The sequence below is a fragment of the Bombus impatiens genome, unplaced genomic scaffold (genome assembly GCF_000188095.3).
Source record: "Bombus impatiens unplaced genomic scaffold, BIMP_2.2 scf_0019, whole genome shotgun sequence".
Classification (NCBI taxonomy): domain Eukaryota; kingdom Metazoa; phylum Arthropoda; class Insecta; order Hymenoptera; family Apidae; genus Bombus; species Bombus impatiens.
The window spans coordinates 1688059-1703952 of record NT_176438.1 but is presented as its reverse complement, the minus strand read 5'-3'; the positions used below and the strand labels follow the sequence as shown (position 1 = coordinate 1703952).

The 15894-nt window shown below is 42.2% G+C and overlaps 1 protein-coding gene across 2 annotated transcripts in view; it reads left to right on the top strand.

Annotated features, from left to right (window-relative positions):
- LOC100745443 overlaps positions 1-15894 on the top strand; it is a 41317-nt gene that overhangs the window by 13877 nt on the left and 11546 nt on the right. The window contains exons 2-6 of one of the 2 annotated variants that reach the window (XM_033318951.1): positions 3076-3145; positions 4836-5284; positions 7624-7764; positions 14574-14578; positions 15263-15375. In XM_033318951.1, the coding sequence (XP_033174842.1) occupies positions 4854-5284; positions 7624-7764; positions 14574-14578; positions 15263-15375 (690 nt within the window). In that variant the 5' untranslated portion in view covers positions 3076-3145; positions 4836-4853. Of the gene's footprint in view, positions 1-3075; positions 3146-4835; positions 5285-7623; positions 7765-14573; positions 14579-15196; positions 15376-15894 lie in introns of those variants that run through there. The other variant, XM_033318952.1, reaches the window with a different exon arrangement.

Genomic DNA, 15894 nt, shown 5'->3' with positions numbered 1-15894 from the left:
ACAAAAGAAAACGAGAAGAAACTATGAAATCTATCGTCGACTTAAAGAGCGGAAGATCTTCAGAGGCGAGCTTTTCAATTTACACGATGGTGTAAGATATGAAAATATTATGTATATAATTAAATTATTTAATTAATTATTTTATCAATTAATTAAATTGGACAAGATATCAAAATGTAAATTGCAAGCAAATTTTAAATCTCAGTAAAAGAAGGCTCGAAAATGTACTCACGTATACTTCTCCACGTTTCGATACGCCGCTTTTCCCAAGAAAGGCTTCTGGATCCTCCGCTGAATTTACGAGTGAATCGCGTCGGACGTACAAAGTTCCCACAAGTCGTGAGAATCATTTATTTCGCGTCCGTGTTGTCGACAAGCCCGCGTTTAGCGTACAGAGACTTTATCCCCGATGTACGTACAATATATTCTACCTAAATGTGCCGAAACACGAAACTTAGCGACAACGATACACACGTGCAAATTAAACGCTAAACATAAATCGAGATCGACGCAGAGGCCGATACTTTTTCAAATGATTTACGTATAGAACAAATTATTCAGCTTGATCTTCACAGCAACGTGCAATCAAGAATTACTGTGACAAGATTTTCCTATCGCAAACTTTGCTATCTAGTATACGTATAAGCGTGAAAGCTATATTTAATAGCATCGGTTTTTTATTTTCCCACTCGCTGCCTCTCGACCGTCTTCAACGTTGAGGAGGTGCTGGAACTGTTAGCAACAGGAAGTCACGGTACCGGAAATCTCGTACGATATAACGTTAGAAGTTCGTGGCCGGAAATAAACATTTTTCAATCGCTTTTATCATCGAAGCATAATCGTTTGGCGTAAAGGGAGTAAGAGGGAGGCGTCAAAGAGTAGCAAACGATGCGTGAGCTTCTACGCTCGACGATTACGATGCGTGTATTTTAGCATAGTTAAAATAAACATCGAACGTGTCGTTACGCCTGTGCGTTTCATGTACAGACTTTTCTATGAAGCTGTTATCGTGTTTTCCCTAGGATACGTTTATATGTATATATATTCGAATTTGCCTGGATATTTACGATACACGCTTTATCGATCGCTCCGCGTTGACAGGGATGACCGATTTCAGGACTGCGCAAATTTCCCGCATCACCGACCATTCTAATTACAATTCAACATTGCGAGTAAAACCTCAGAATTGATTAGTATCCACGGTTGGTCAAAGCATTTTATATTCATACGTTGCGACCAGCTTGTAAATAACGCGGTCATACGAGATGAAGCGTAGGCGCGCTAACGTTAACGGTGACAAGTTAGAGCCCCCTGTTTACGACAATTCCATTGGAGTCTCGCAATTATGTAAGCATCGCGTGTTCGTCTTACCGAACGTAAAACAGAAACGTTATTTTAATGCTATTCATAATCGATAGCTGTCGCTGGTTGACAAAATTTCATACGCGAAGGATGTTAGAAAACTTTGGTCGAACCGAAAGTGTTGGGGAAGGCACGCAACTCGATTACTACGACACAAGTCGGTATCGTATTACAGCGAAGAAATGACACGCGAGTTGCTTTTTGCAAAAAAGACGATAAAGCAGACAGCGATAGTGCAACGTTCGCGGCCAACAAAAGCAGACTCTCTTTTACCTTGGCAATGGCGGATGACTAGTTTGCAACAATTAAATCGTTCAGCCTTAGTGATGAAAGCGGATGCTCGCTGCGACGAAAGAAATTGCGTACGATCGTCGTAACTGGAAAGGAGAGCGTGATTGCAATCATTGCTGCGTCGTAAAACGACGTTGTCCGTGAATAGCGGGTCATGCAAATTTATCAATTTAGTGGCTCGATGCACCGAACTACAGTGAGTTGTCATGCACCGTGATCACGACGCACGACGCGCGACCCAATCGTACGATAAAAACGCAATCACGTATCCGTAACTTCGTTTGCGCTTTGCTCGCTTTAAACTAGTTTAAACGGTTGATAAGTTCGTCGACGTCCACTTTCCTTTCTAATGCCGTTTGGATCAGTTTACACACCACGAACGAAACGCATCTTCCAGATATGCGGTGTGTTTGTAGGCAAATTTTATTTCTTGATTTGTTTCCTGTAAATCCATATTTCACGAACCGCCGACTCAGAAACTTCTCGCATCCACGCGTGGCACAATTCGTTTAAATTTCCACCTCCGTTCCTGCAAGTATCAGTTACCGGAGGCCGATAATCCTACGGAAATAAACTCGCAGTCGCAGAGATCGTTCGTTCTGCGAAATACCACGTACGATAGAATTCGATCCGCTCTTATCGTTCTTCGCGTTCATACGTTGCATACGAAAAGATGTCGCGCGAGGCAGTGGCGCATATCTTTGATAAAACGATGTTTCTGGCCGGCGTGGGAAATGGCGGTGAGAAGGAAAAAGCGAAAGACGCGCACGACTTGAAAAACCCGCATCGTCGAATACATGGTAGGTTTCTCCGGAGGGTTTGTCTGTCGAGTAGACAAGTCCGTGGCAGTTGGCAGTGGAAATCTCGAGCGAGAGGGCTCAGGCAGACGGTCGAAGGTGGTACTTTTTTTCAAGACATTCGTCTGTCGGCGCACCCGCGCTGTTCTAGCAGTCATTGCCCTCGGTCTATCCCGAGGTTCTCACGCGTTTGCATACAGTGCGCGTTGTACGCGTTTGTGTCACCTGTCTGCGAAAACAGGTGCCTATTCAGCCAGCGAGATCGCTTGCTCCCGCTTCGTCCCGTGCCACGCCTGCTGACAATGTTGACGCATTGCCCATTGAAAAAGAGCGATGCTCGACGGCCAGGGTTGAAACTAACCCAGCTTACCGACAGATTTCCAGGTTCCGCGACTAATGGCATTTTTAGAATTGCCAAAGCAAATGCAGAGCGCCGCTTCTTGCTGATATTTCCTCGGTGATATTTCTTTCTTCTTGTAGCTTTAAATTCCAGCCGAGCATGCTGCTGATACGCTGGAATGCATGCCATTCGCGTTAAAATACCGCGAGCTTCGACACTCGAAATAGGCTTCTCGTTCAAATTCTAGGCGATGCTCTGACACGAAATATCGCGTTTGTGTTGCAGGTAGCCCAAATGCCAGTCCAGCACGCCAGCCTTTTAAAAGTCACCGACTCGAAGGCTCCTTGGTCACAGCGTAAGTATCCTAAGAATGAAATGCTACCCGATGTCTTTTTATTACTTTCCAATGCACTTCCTCTCTTCCATGAATTCCCTGGCAGAACCGTTCGAGAATACGTACGATGTTTCGCGGTTAATCGCCGCCGAATTTACCGCGCTCCTATATACGGCTTTTACTCGGTCAATTGAATCCGCTCCAACAATGCCGCCGATATTGATTTTATTTTAGCTGTCTGCTTTTTTTCTTTTTTTTTTCTTTTTTTCTTTTTTTCGTCGTTATTGCGACTACGACGTTCGGTGAAATCGACGAAAGACAAAGAAAAAGCAACGATCGAGTATACGGCGTACGTGCCGTATACGTGAAATGCATCGGCAAGCCCCGGAGCGCATCGCAAAGCGGCGGGCAAAGATGAAACGAAACGCGATTTGCAAGCTGCGCCTGGCTCGCGCTGGCGGAACAGCCAGTCGATATAGGAAAAAAGCGGCGGCGCCCGGTCCGATATAGACGAGGGAGAGCCTGCTATTGCAGGATGACGTAATCGAAGGAAAGGGGGCGGGAATGGAGTTTGAACGAAGCGCGAGCGAAGAGGTTTGTCCGACATCCTCGTTCCTTCCATAACCTTTCGGTCGTCGTAGGTTTCTAACGTTCTGTCGGTCAGTTCGCGTTATCCGTTTTCTTCGACGAGCGCGCCTTTTTCTTTCTTCCGTCTTTCGCCCGTAGAACTTCTTGTTTCGTATATTTCTCTCGTCTAGAAACGGAAGAGCATTACGAGTGTATAATAGCGATAGTATAATAGCAATAAGAGCATAAGTGTATAATAATATGTATTAGGTTGGCAACTAAGCGATTGCGGATTTTGTCATTAGGTGATATTGGCAAAATCCGCAATCACTTAGTTGCCAACGCATCGGTCGTAGACTCGCGTGCGCTACCATAGTTTACTTTTTGCTAGTAATAGTTGTTCGTTCCAATGGATCCATACACGAACTCGCCAGAGATGATCGTCAAGATACACGATACGGAAATCTAAAGTGACAAGAGACAATCGGTGAGTCACGATATCCTTGCTCACCGCATCCTTTGAGAGTGAACGGGATCCAATGTGGTGAAGCGTGATCTAACGTCTTGGATTGCCGTCACGGTTCCCGAGATCCTCTCGTTTCTTTCTCCGTTCCAGCCGTACCTTTCTCTCCACTTTAAAATCCGCACGTTAAAGAACCGCTTGAACTTGTTCCAAACCTCTTCTTACTGGAAACCTGAAAAACGTCTTAATCCGCCAATAGATTTCGAAGAACCGTTCGTTTCACCTTTTTCCACGATGCCGGTTCGGAAATTTTCATTTACGATTCGACAACAATGACAGAAGCGTTTCTATCGGATCGCATCGTTTCTACAGTTATAATACCACCAATGTCGATCCGTTAGAGAAAAGAAAGCGTTTCATAGAGATCGTTGAAGCGTTAACGGATACTAACTCACGGCTGATGGTGTAATTAGTTCCAATTGGTAATTCAAGCGCAACCTCTTTCCTTCGTGGCTCGATTAGCACCGGACACGAGCATGAGGATACGCCAATGATTTCCAGCGCAGGGAAATCGACTTGTGCGCTTGTGTTGCCAGGTTGCCCCAGCCATCTGTCCTACCAATTACCATCGTTTCCCTTTTCCGCAAAGTAGAATCGCTTGGTTTTTTTTTTCTCGCACAGGTGAACGGAGAAAGGACAATGTTGTCGTACATGCTGCCGACCGAAGACAAACCACCACCGGGAGACTCGAATCAGGCCAATTACCGTGCTAGTAAGTTGCAGAAGAGTCTGAGAGAACGGCCCCCTATCGCTTCGAAGCCGACAGGCAAAGTAATCACCGTTTCTCCGAAAAAGTACGTTGACACGGGAAAAACAATGATCGTTTCGACGAAGATCGAGGAGCACGCTGGTGACCAGCAGCAGCATCACCGGCAGGACGAGCAGCAGCAACACGGAGTGTCGGCCGAAAGTCCCAAACACAATGGCACCGTGGTGAAAAAATCGACTTTGCACACGTCCAAGGTCACCAAGGATGACAGCCTGTACAGCATAAACAGCGAGGCCAGTACGGTCGGAAGCGATCGGAAGAACAAAATTTTCAACGGAGCCAAGCACACTAGTCTAAAGAGGTAAGGGCAAACGCGACGAATATCCAGGCTAGAGATAGAGATAAAGTTGATGCAGAGAGAGAGAGAGAGAGAGAGTTCAAAGGTCGTATCGAGATCACCTTTCTAAATTGGTTCATTCGGTCTTTAACCTCTTTCCTTTGCTGTATCATAACTAGTACGAGCGATCGACTTTCCCGAATTCTTTGCTATTTCTGGTAATTCACGGTCATTGTCTATCTTTTTACCCTTGAACACGCGCTATTATTATATCAAAATTATCGTTCGATGTAGTGATAGAAAACATCTATCGTGCGTCATTGATATTTTTGTTCGATCGCGATATACGTAGTTTTCTCGCATTGTTCTCTTTGCTACGAGAAAAAGCTCGAAGTACACACGTATCGGTGAGAATTGCAAGAAAAATTCAACAGGCAGAAGATGCGGCGGTTGTAACGTTCACGCGAGCGCTGTTTCAATGGCGCTCGCCATCACACGGAAAAGGAGATCGCAGCGAGTCGTTTCACTGTCAAGGTGGAACGTTTGGAAGTGTTGACCGAGTTAAAATTGTATCTATCGCTTTGAAAAACACAAAGATATCTACGATCGCAGCTTTTTATTTCTTTCGCGATTGAATTCGCGATAGGATTTCCTTGCGAGTGTATACGTATGCATATATATGGTATTAAGAAATTTACGTTATCAATTGAACGCCACTTAATGGAATAAACATGACTCAAGCTTTGCGGAACAAGTCGCTGGAACTCCTGTGACATTTATACGTTAAGGTAGCTCACGGTCGTTCCACGTCTCATGGACCGCGTTTGAACAAACCTTAGTATAATACAGGCCTTATATCAGACATTACAGATACAATAGCGTTAAAAAATTGTCTGCCTATGTATTTCCTTTTCCGCTTTTATTTATTTAGTCCGCGATATAACGTCTTAAATTCAATGATTTTCAGCAGATAAAAACGTATTATCGAAATGTTTAATTCTGAAATTTCTTAATTTAGTAACGATGGATGGACGGATAAGTCACATATGGTAAATTCAACTATCACGCGATAACGCAGCGTTAAAAGGGGAAACCTCCCACTCAACAGAATTTTTAATTAGGTGTTTGCTGAAATTATCCAGTACTTTTAACACATACCAACCTCTTTCCATTAGTACAGCCATAAAATCATTTTTAACCGAAGGTTGTTTACAGAATAAGTTTCTATTCAATTAGACTTACAGCTTTTACATTGTTTGCATTAATGTCGTGAAAAAAGAATACGAAAAAAATAATCGGAAAGAGCTATTAGAAAACGATATAAAAGTGGCTACACAAAATTGAAATACGGATAGCGTAACGTATCGTATATTTCCTTTTCTCTGCAAATTCTAGGAAGAACTAATTATATTGTGCATTAATTATAACGCGTTAGAGTATAAAAAAATTGAGGTGAACGCATTTAGTTTTCTGAGTAAGAAAGTAAGAAAGCAACGCGTGGGCGAGCAATTACGAGTCAGTTACATCATCGAGAAAAATTCGGGTTAGTGACACAGACAAGGTAGTAAGTAGAAAGGAACTACGTACGTTAGAGAACAGAACAACGATAGTATTTAGAACGTTACTGTACGACTATGCAACCATGTGACTTTAAGCATCTTTCTATACGATGTATCTCTGTATTACCCTCTCGACTATAGTTTCGTTGAGCAAAACTGTCGTCATGTGGCAGCACCGTACTAACAACCGCTTCAGCCTAGATCACAACCATGTTTCAAAAGAAGATAAAATCGGAGTATATACATAATAGGAAAATTATATAGACAGGATAAGATACTGGATATTTTAATTTCTAGTTAGTTTAGTTTAGAATGTTAAATTTCGTCATCAAAAATTCTATACTTGTATTTCGACGATAATCGATAAAACTGTGATATACGTATATGTGTGTATAAATTATAGCAATTATCCTCTGATGATATTTTTAAAATTCGGTGCCACCGTGTTTTGCACATTGTATAAGATAGACACTCGCAGTTTTAATCCTGACTGCTCTCGATCCCTGTAATTCGATCCCATGATCGTGGGATTTCGATTTTGATATCGGACCGCCTGCTCCTGCGGTTGCCGAGTGTCCGATTCACTTGCTTCGAGTACTGTCACGCGATAGGAAATTGAGGTTTACGGCAACTATTTTTTTCGGCTTTCCGCGCGGCTAATAATGTTTTTTATGTCAATAGTTCTTCCTCTGCTGTTTTATCTCGTTTATATTCATTATCTTGTTGCTAATACACGCAGTCACATGTATAAGAATAACATAATTCTAAATATTAGAGACTAAAAAAGTATATTGGGTTTTCTAGAGTTTCCTTTGGTTCGAGTAAAGGATCAATGGTAGAAACTTTGGTATACGAGACTCCTGTTCAAGAAGAGCCGGAGATCAATCGGTTTATGGACCACAACGGCCGCATACCCTCTATGATCGCATCTGTACCTGATACCGAGTAAGTAATTGAAATATTCTTTCTCCTTCCGTGCTGCTGCACTTGTACTTACTTTTATATATATATATATATATAAAATATATATATATATAATATATATATAAAAGTAAGTATATATATACACATACATACATGTCGTGTGCCGTTATGTGTCACGTCATCCGATACGTTAAACATTAAATATCGATATGAAGAGTTCTTAGGAACATTATCTTTTTACATAAGATCTTTCGATAAGCGTATAATTTTTAGCGATTAGAATTCTTTTATCGTCACAATACATAACAAGTATGTATTAATGTAAAGTCGACGATACAGATTTATGTAATCCATACCTTTTTCTTTCCACATAGTCATTACAAGCAGTTAACAGTTCGTATTTCTTTCTTTGAGACTGCATTTCATCGATGAGGTTGGAGTGAAGCGTTACTAGCCGTAGTTTGGTAACGTAGACACCTCCGCCCACGCGCGATCTCCCTAATAGACTTCTACTTATTGCCTGGTGTGATCATTATCGTGTTTGATCCGGTTAAACGACAAAGCACACGCACGGAATACTTAATGTCGTTTTTCGACAACATTACGGTCGGGATTAAATTTCGTTTTAGGCTGAATAAACAGGTTTCCGCAGAATCTTCCACGTCTAATTTTCTATGCCATCTGAAGTTACCTCTCACAATAATGCATACACAGATGTCGATTGACAAATTGCGAATTACGGTAAAAAGTTCTCTTAACATATTTGTATGGTGAGTAATTCCTTAAATAACCTGTAGTAGGTTAACATAAAAGGTAATGATATTGACATCATTCGCGAGGTTTTAAAATATTCTCCAACTGCCTTGGGGTAAGGCATGATGTCATCCTTAGAATTTGCACATGAACAAATACGAATTTATGCGCGTCTATATGTGTTATATCTTGTTATGCCACATAAATCTATACAAATAACTATACAATTGAAATAGTATTGGATCTAATGTTATGTTGCATAATATGTATATGCATATCTGAGGAATGCCAACGAAGCATACGCATTTAACGAAGCAAAGGAATTAATGATACCTACGATGCCTTAATGTCGATGCACGCGACGACAAACGTTCAAAAACATCGAGTTATTTTTATCATGTGAGAAACAGAACTAAATTGTAAAAAAAACTGGTCCGAACGTAATCGAACGATCGGGAGCGCGCGTCGAATAATGGGATGTTTCGCGAAAGCGCCGAGAGAGCATAGCACCGTCGCAGTTGTTCGACGCGATGTCGGGTTGTGCCTTGTGCCGTGGGTCGTTCTCAGTGTAAAGCCAGACAAGGTGGAGCAAGGGAAGCCTATAAACGCAGGCGTGGTGCGGAAGATTTACGATCGATTTCGCGACGCGTAGCTTCGTTTCCCGGAGGCCGAAGTTTAGTTCGTGTCGTACCTGGGCATCGGTCGACAGCCCTGTGTACCTTTTTCGCGAGTGTCTAGCATTACCGAGTGATACCGGTTGAGCTTGATCGAAGTTCAGGGGAAAGAACTTGCATGCCAGGAGTATTTACAGGAGCTTCTCGTCATTGTTCCCGAGCCACGGCCACGGGAAGCTGACGGATTCTCATCTGTCAGGTATGATTCTTTTTTTTTAGGCTATTCGTTGGTAAACAGAACGATCGTTCGTTTGCTTGGTAGAGCATGACGAATTGCAGCAGTGACTTCGATAAAATTAATCGCTGTTCAAATTACCATTCGTTCGAACGCAGTCGTATCGAAAGAAGGTATCTCGATAGTTTTCTTGCAATCGTTCATTTGTTTCTATTTTAAGCACAATGATAGAGACTAGTTGTGCGTACACTTCTAGTTCTAGTACTCGTCGACGATGATTACGCGTATTACCGTGCAATCGATTCTCTCTGAAAAGTCTATAAACCGAACCAACCAATGTAGTAAAAGGGGAAGGTGGAGATGGGAGAAACATGGTAGTTACTGAGGGTGAAAATGCAAAAGAGACCGAGTACTCTCTGGCTAGTTACCATGGCGACGAGCCATCTTGACACACTACGGACCCTTTCTTTCGAATCTTTGGATCTTCCTTTTGTTAAACCGGTACCGCCACTCGGGGAGGTAACGTTTTCGCGTTAACCTAGTAGTTTGCACTTAATGTTCATCTTATACATACTACACTACCTCCTTTTTCCGACCACTACTATATTCTAAAGCTAAAGCTAGAGGCGAAGCGTAGTTCGTATACGGTTCAAGTGCGTTGCAAGTATAATCTCTAACAATAATGCACATTTTTATTTTACGATCGTCGATAGATTAATTATCGAACGTCTAAAGATCAGCTTTCTGAAATACGCTGGTAAATTCACTTACGAAATTTCTTGTTCGTTTAAGTTTCTGTTTAAGAAATAGAACATCGTAAAGTAAAACATGCTCAAGTCGTTATCGCCAATTGAAATACAAATTGAAATACATACAGTCGAATCTTTAGCCCACTCTGATAATAACGTTATCTCTCTTTGCTTGGCTATCATTTATTTTTTCTAACGTTTATTTTTTTCTATATCTTTACATACGATACACACGTGCTTTGTTCACTCGTTCCAACGATTAACTTGCAGTTTTTTATTTTCCGGATTTCACTAACGAGCGAACTCGATAAAGAAAGCGTGGCAACCGACGTAAAAGTTAGATTTCGTAATTTATTGCGGTAGTATGAAAATTATTCGTTTCTATAGAAAAAATGGAACGTTTGTTTGCTGGTTTTTATTTCGTGTGTACAATTTAAATTTAGGCGTTATATCGAAGCTCAACTCTAGTCGGTCATGCGTGATCAGCCTGTGTAATGTATATCACCGAGCTCACGACGAAGAATCGCGTTTCAAGCGTGTCTCCTTTTACGGATTAAACGGTTAAAACGGTTAAACGTTTAAGACGTGATATCCGTCTTTCGTTCGTTCATCCGTGCCGCTTGGAAAATTTGAGCGGGAAGCACGCGTAAATCGAGCTGAATAAAGCCGGTTTCCAACGAGAAATTCCTCTCAGTTATGAATATAAATTGACGCGGCGTATGTGGGAGTTTGTGCCGCGTCATACAAAGTCTTTCGACGATCCTGTACAACTTTTCACACACTCGTCCATCGCGCACAACCGATCGCATGTGCTATATATCGTTACATAGATTCTGGCGAGCGTAAGAAGTTAAAAATATGCCGCTGAGTAGAAACAAAATGGGCGTACCCGAAAATGGAAAACACGGGGTAATCTCAATCGAAGCAGTAGCCGATAATTCACGTCCCGTGACGAATCTAAAATATTTACTCATCTAATCATTGTTAAATCTTGGCGCGTCGACCGTTTACCGTGAAGTTTGTCACGGTTTCTTGGTAAAATAACGTATCTATCCCTGATTTCATTTTCTGGAAATATCAATTTTCTTCGATATCACTGGACGCTTTCGTTTGGGTACGGGTATAGAGAAGTCGACCTCGTAGGGTTATAGACGCAGTGGCGCCCACGTATCATTCATCGACCATCCGCCCCTTATTCGTACAATAGTCGATGCCATTACTCTCCAGTGTGTCTTTCGACCAAGAAGACGCCCGTCTACGAAACTGGGTTAAAATTTAATAAGTACCTACTTAATTATAATTTACACGTATTTGGGTATAGCTTCGGTTTGAAGTAGCACATGGATCGTACGAATTAGATGACATTAACACTGTCGATATCGCTTAAGAAAATCGAACGTCGAGCTTCCAATTAACGCGTGTTAAATAGTGGCGTGACGATCGACCGGTTGAATATATCGACTGAAATAAAAGGCACGGTCGGAGGGTATTTGCTCGCGGGTACAGTCTAGTGACAGTTACGAAAAACATTTCGACATACCGAGATCATCATCGGCGCGGGATGATATCACAAACTCAAGGTCTAAAGTTTAAATCGTATAGCGTAGGTGTTTAAATGCACCATGACGTCAGACCGCATGCTACCGTAGGAAACGTGGCGAACGTGACAAACGTGGGTGTCGGGGAATGGGAGGCTAAAGTATAGCAGGCCGAGACGCTCTCGTTGAAATAATCGTAAACACGCGTACTCTCCGTATTTCTATTTTTTCCTGATCGTATTTGCCGCATGTACTCGCGTGCTGTTCGATAGCCTGCATCTACGTATATATACGCAGGTCGATTTCTCTCGTTGGACGCGCGTAACATTCGTGCATTATCGTCGTAAGATCGATTTCTTCGTAACCGGCTGCATCGGGATGAAAAGTCGCGTGACCGTGGAATGGTAAAACCGGTTCCAAGCCAGACCTCGGCTTTGCTTCTCCATCCTTTCGATTTCTTTCGTTTCCCTTGCGTAAAACTGCCTCTTGTTCTTTTCCTTTTCTTTTCCGCTTTCGTTCTTTTTTACCCTCTTCTTCTACCTTTCCCTTCCTTTCCCTTTTTTTCTTTTTTTCTTTTTTCCCCCGTTGCTCCCCTCCCCCACTCGGACGCGAAAGTCGACATGGAAGAACGTGCCGATTGCGTAAGAGGATGACTCGCTACGCTCGGTAACAGGTCGGTTTTTTTCGAGCCGTCGCGTCCTGTTGTCATAACAGCAGAGGGTGTATAGTTGGTCGGTAACCGCAATAACATCAAGAGTCATTTTGATATACGTCGCGTTATCGTGGTTTCGATAATAAAATCGTGCTTTTGTAATGCATAGTATTCGAGCACGTTCCATTTACCATAGCTTCATTTTGAAACGATTTGAAAACGAACGTATTCGTTGATTGTTGTTTATACCAACGGAACGTATACTGGCGCAAATTGTCGCGCGATTAACCGCGCATCGATACACAATGTGTTGACGCGATAGTTGACGAACACCGCGTACTTCCGGCAAACGTGGTAATCCGTAATAAATGTGCACAAAAAGATCATAGCTGGCGCAGCAACCATTCGATGCATTTCAAAACATTTGTAGTAATGCTTCGCTCGATAAGATGTTTACCGCCAGATCGTTAAGTGATTAATAATTTATCTAATTCCAAACGTTTTCGTTTATCGCGAGCACAAACGCTCGGTCGATATTTAATTCCGTTCGCCATCTATAAATGGAAACTAGAATTTACGTAGTAAAGGGACCAGTCGTTGCATTTCTATATAAAGCGTAATACTTGATTGATAATGAAATAAGAAGAGGAAGCGAAAGCGGTTAGTTGCGGTTGCGAGACATAATCGGAAGCGATCCGTGCGTAGAATTTTCCAGCGTGCAAAGTTTCGCCGTTGAAAAATATCGATTAAACACTTTCTCCGCAATCCGTGGGGCGCCCCTTGAAAAGTGAGAGGGTCACCGTTTACGCCACAGGGTGGTGGCAAACAGCCATTGAACGAATGGGGCGACGATCCGTCCCGAGGCAAATTCCTCGTTTTACCGTCTTCCAACCAAGGTCGCTCCACGTTATTTTACACGCGTTCTTTTTTTCCCCTGACAAATGAAATAACCTGTGGATAATTTTATTTATGGCAAGATAAGAACGGAATTACTTTCAAAAGACGCGTTGCATCGTTTTTAGAAGCGGCTTCGGTGAATTCGATCGTTCGACTAAGCTTTTATCGATTCTATCTGATCGCGATTCGCCACGTTAACGAGAAACAACAATTTTCGATCAGAGTTAACGACATTTTGATATTTCCGGTTTTAGTATATCTACATACTGGATTGTCAAGCGATCTCACAAATTGGCAAGTGTCAGCGTATCCTTTGGCACGATGCCATTCGTGCAACACGTGAGCCCAACGAAATATTTAACGACCGAAAAACTATCACCAAGGAAGAAAGCATTTCGCGATAAATCACCGTTAACTAATTCGGTTCTCGTGTCGTAGATGATACATAATGAATCGCTCGATGGATACCGGTTATTATGCAGTCGGTTCGTTGAAACGTTCAGCGTAATCTTATTTTCTGTCTTTTTCCTTTCCGAAGGAATGAACCTCGCGCCGCCATCGAATCGAAACGGCGAATGTTGGATGTTCTAACCCTGCGAAGGATCGCCATCTTAACCGTTGAGTCTTCGAAAAAACAGAGTCGAAAAATCGCTCGTCTTTATCGATTGCGAAGAGAAACAAGCGACGCAACAGCGCTCGTCATATTTGTTATTTGGTTGGCAACTAAGTGATTGCGGACTTTGTCATTAGGTTGTATTGACAAAATCCGCAATCACCTAGTTGCCAACTCAATATTTTTATGAAATACATCTATATTATTATACAGGGTGGTTGTGGAAAGAGGGTGATTCTACGCGAAAAAAGGGAGTCAAAAATATAGAATAAAAATTTTTTTCTTTTTTTTTTAATTTTTCCATCGAAACAACGATATACAGTGAGATCCGTTATAACGAGACGCGATAAAGTGCACGCGTACCGAGTGAAAATTCAAAGTCGATTTTCTCGAAAACAAAGCCTCAAACGAAAAATTGTTATTCTATATTTTCGACTTCTTTTTTCGCGTAGAATCTCCCCTTTTCCGCTTGTACTGTATGTACTATATACATACTATTAATGTTCAATAAAAATTATTGAGGAGATAACAATGATATACAAAATACCGTCAGTCGTCCGTAACGTTCAAACGTACTGGCACTTTTCGACGTAAAAATCGTATGTTTCTTTCGCGTTACTTGCGTCGTTGTACGACTGCGTTTTGCTTTTTTAAGTTTCGCGTTCTGCTGGATGCACCGCGATCTGTGTGAGTAGCTCGCCTTAGAATGTAAGATGATCGAACCTGAATATCCGCTTGGACACGATTTTAACGATCTTTCGTTCTGTTTGTTTTTACAGCGAAGGTAGGGAAATGGTACGCGTGTCGTTGTTAGGTCCACAACCTTCACCGACAACGCCCGGCGTATTTCAGGTGCAGCCTATCGCGATATCGAGGACTCAACCGATCGAGTGAGATCCGTTTTTTTTTAATTTTTCCATCGAAACAACGATATACAGTGAGATCCGTTATAACGAGACGCGATAAAGTGCACGCGTACCGAGTGAAAATTCAAAGTCGATTTTCTCGAAAACAAAGCCTCAAACGAAAAATTGTTATTCTATATTTTCGACTTCTTTTTTCGCGTAGAATCTCCCCTTTTCCGCTTGTACTGTATGTACTATATACATACTATTAATGTTCAATAAAAATTATTGAGGAGATAACAATGATATACAAAATACCGTCAGTCGTCCGTAACGTTCAAACGTACTGGCACTTTTCGACGTAAAAATCGTATGTTTCTTTCGCGTTACTTGCGTCGTTGTACGACTGCGTTTTGCTTTTTTAAGTTTCGCGTTCTGCTGGATGCACCGCGATCTGTGTGAGTAGCTCGCCTTAGAATGTAAGATGATCGAACCTGAATATCCGCTTGGACACGATTTTAACGATCTTTCGTTCTGTTTGTTTTTACAGCGAAGGTAGGGAAATGGTACGCGTGTCGTTGTTAGGTCCACAACCTTCACCGACAACGCCCGGCGTATTTCAGGTGCAGCCTATCGCGATATCGAGGACTCAACCGATCGACATGGACACCGTTCCGGCCGAACTGCTGACTACGCACACCGAACACACAGCTCCCGCCTATCACACGCAAATCAGGTAAGCCTCTCTCTCTCTTCCCTTTGCTTTCGTTTCGTTTCGCTTGGTTTCCTTCGGTTTCGTACCTAGCACCTTCTCGATTACGTCTTCAAGTTATCGATCGCCTCGCTGTATTACATTCGTTCAGTCACCTTGATCACCATCCGAGAATGCGATCGTTTTCTCTGATTTAGAGGGACGCGTGTAAGAACGCTATTGCGAAAGCGAATGGAAAACATGGCGTGTATTGGATTGGCAACTAAGTGATTGCGGATTTTGTCACTAGGTGGCATTGACAAATACCAAATATATAAATATATCTGAAAGTTTAGTAGCTGCGAGACGTAAACAAAGAGGACGTGCCGTAGATCACAGTACGTTCGTTTGCTTTGTTGCCTGCGCATTGGGTATCTCTTTGTAATACGATGCCCCTGCTGTTAAAGCATCTGGAAGAATTATCGAAAAATCTGGATGCACACGATCAAATGAGAACCACTACCTTTCTTATAATTATAATTAGCTCCCTGCTAGCAACACACC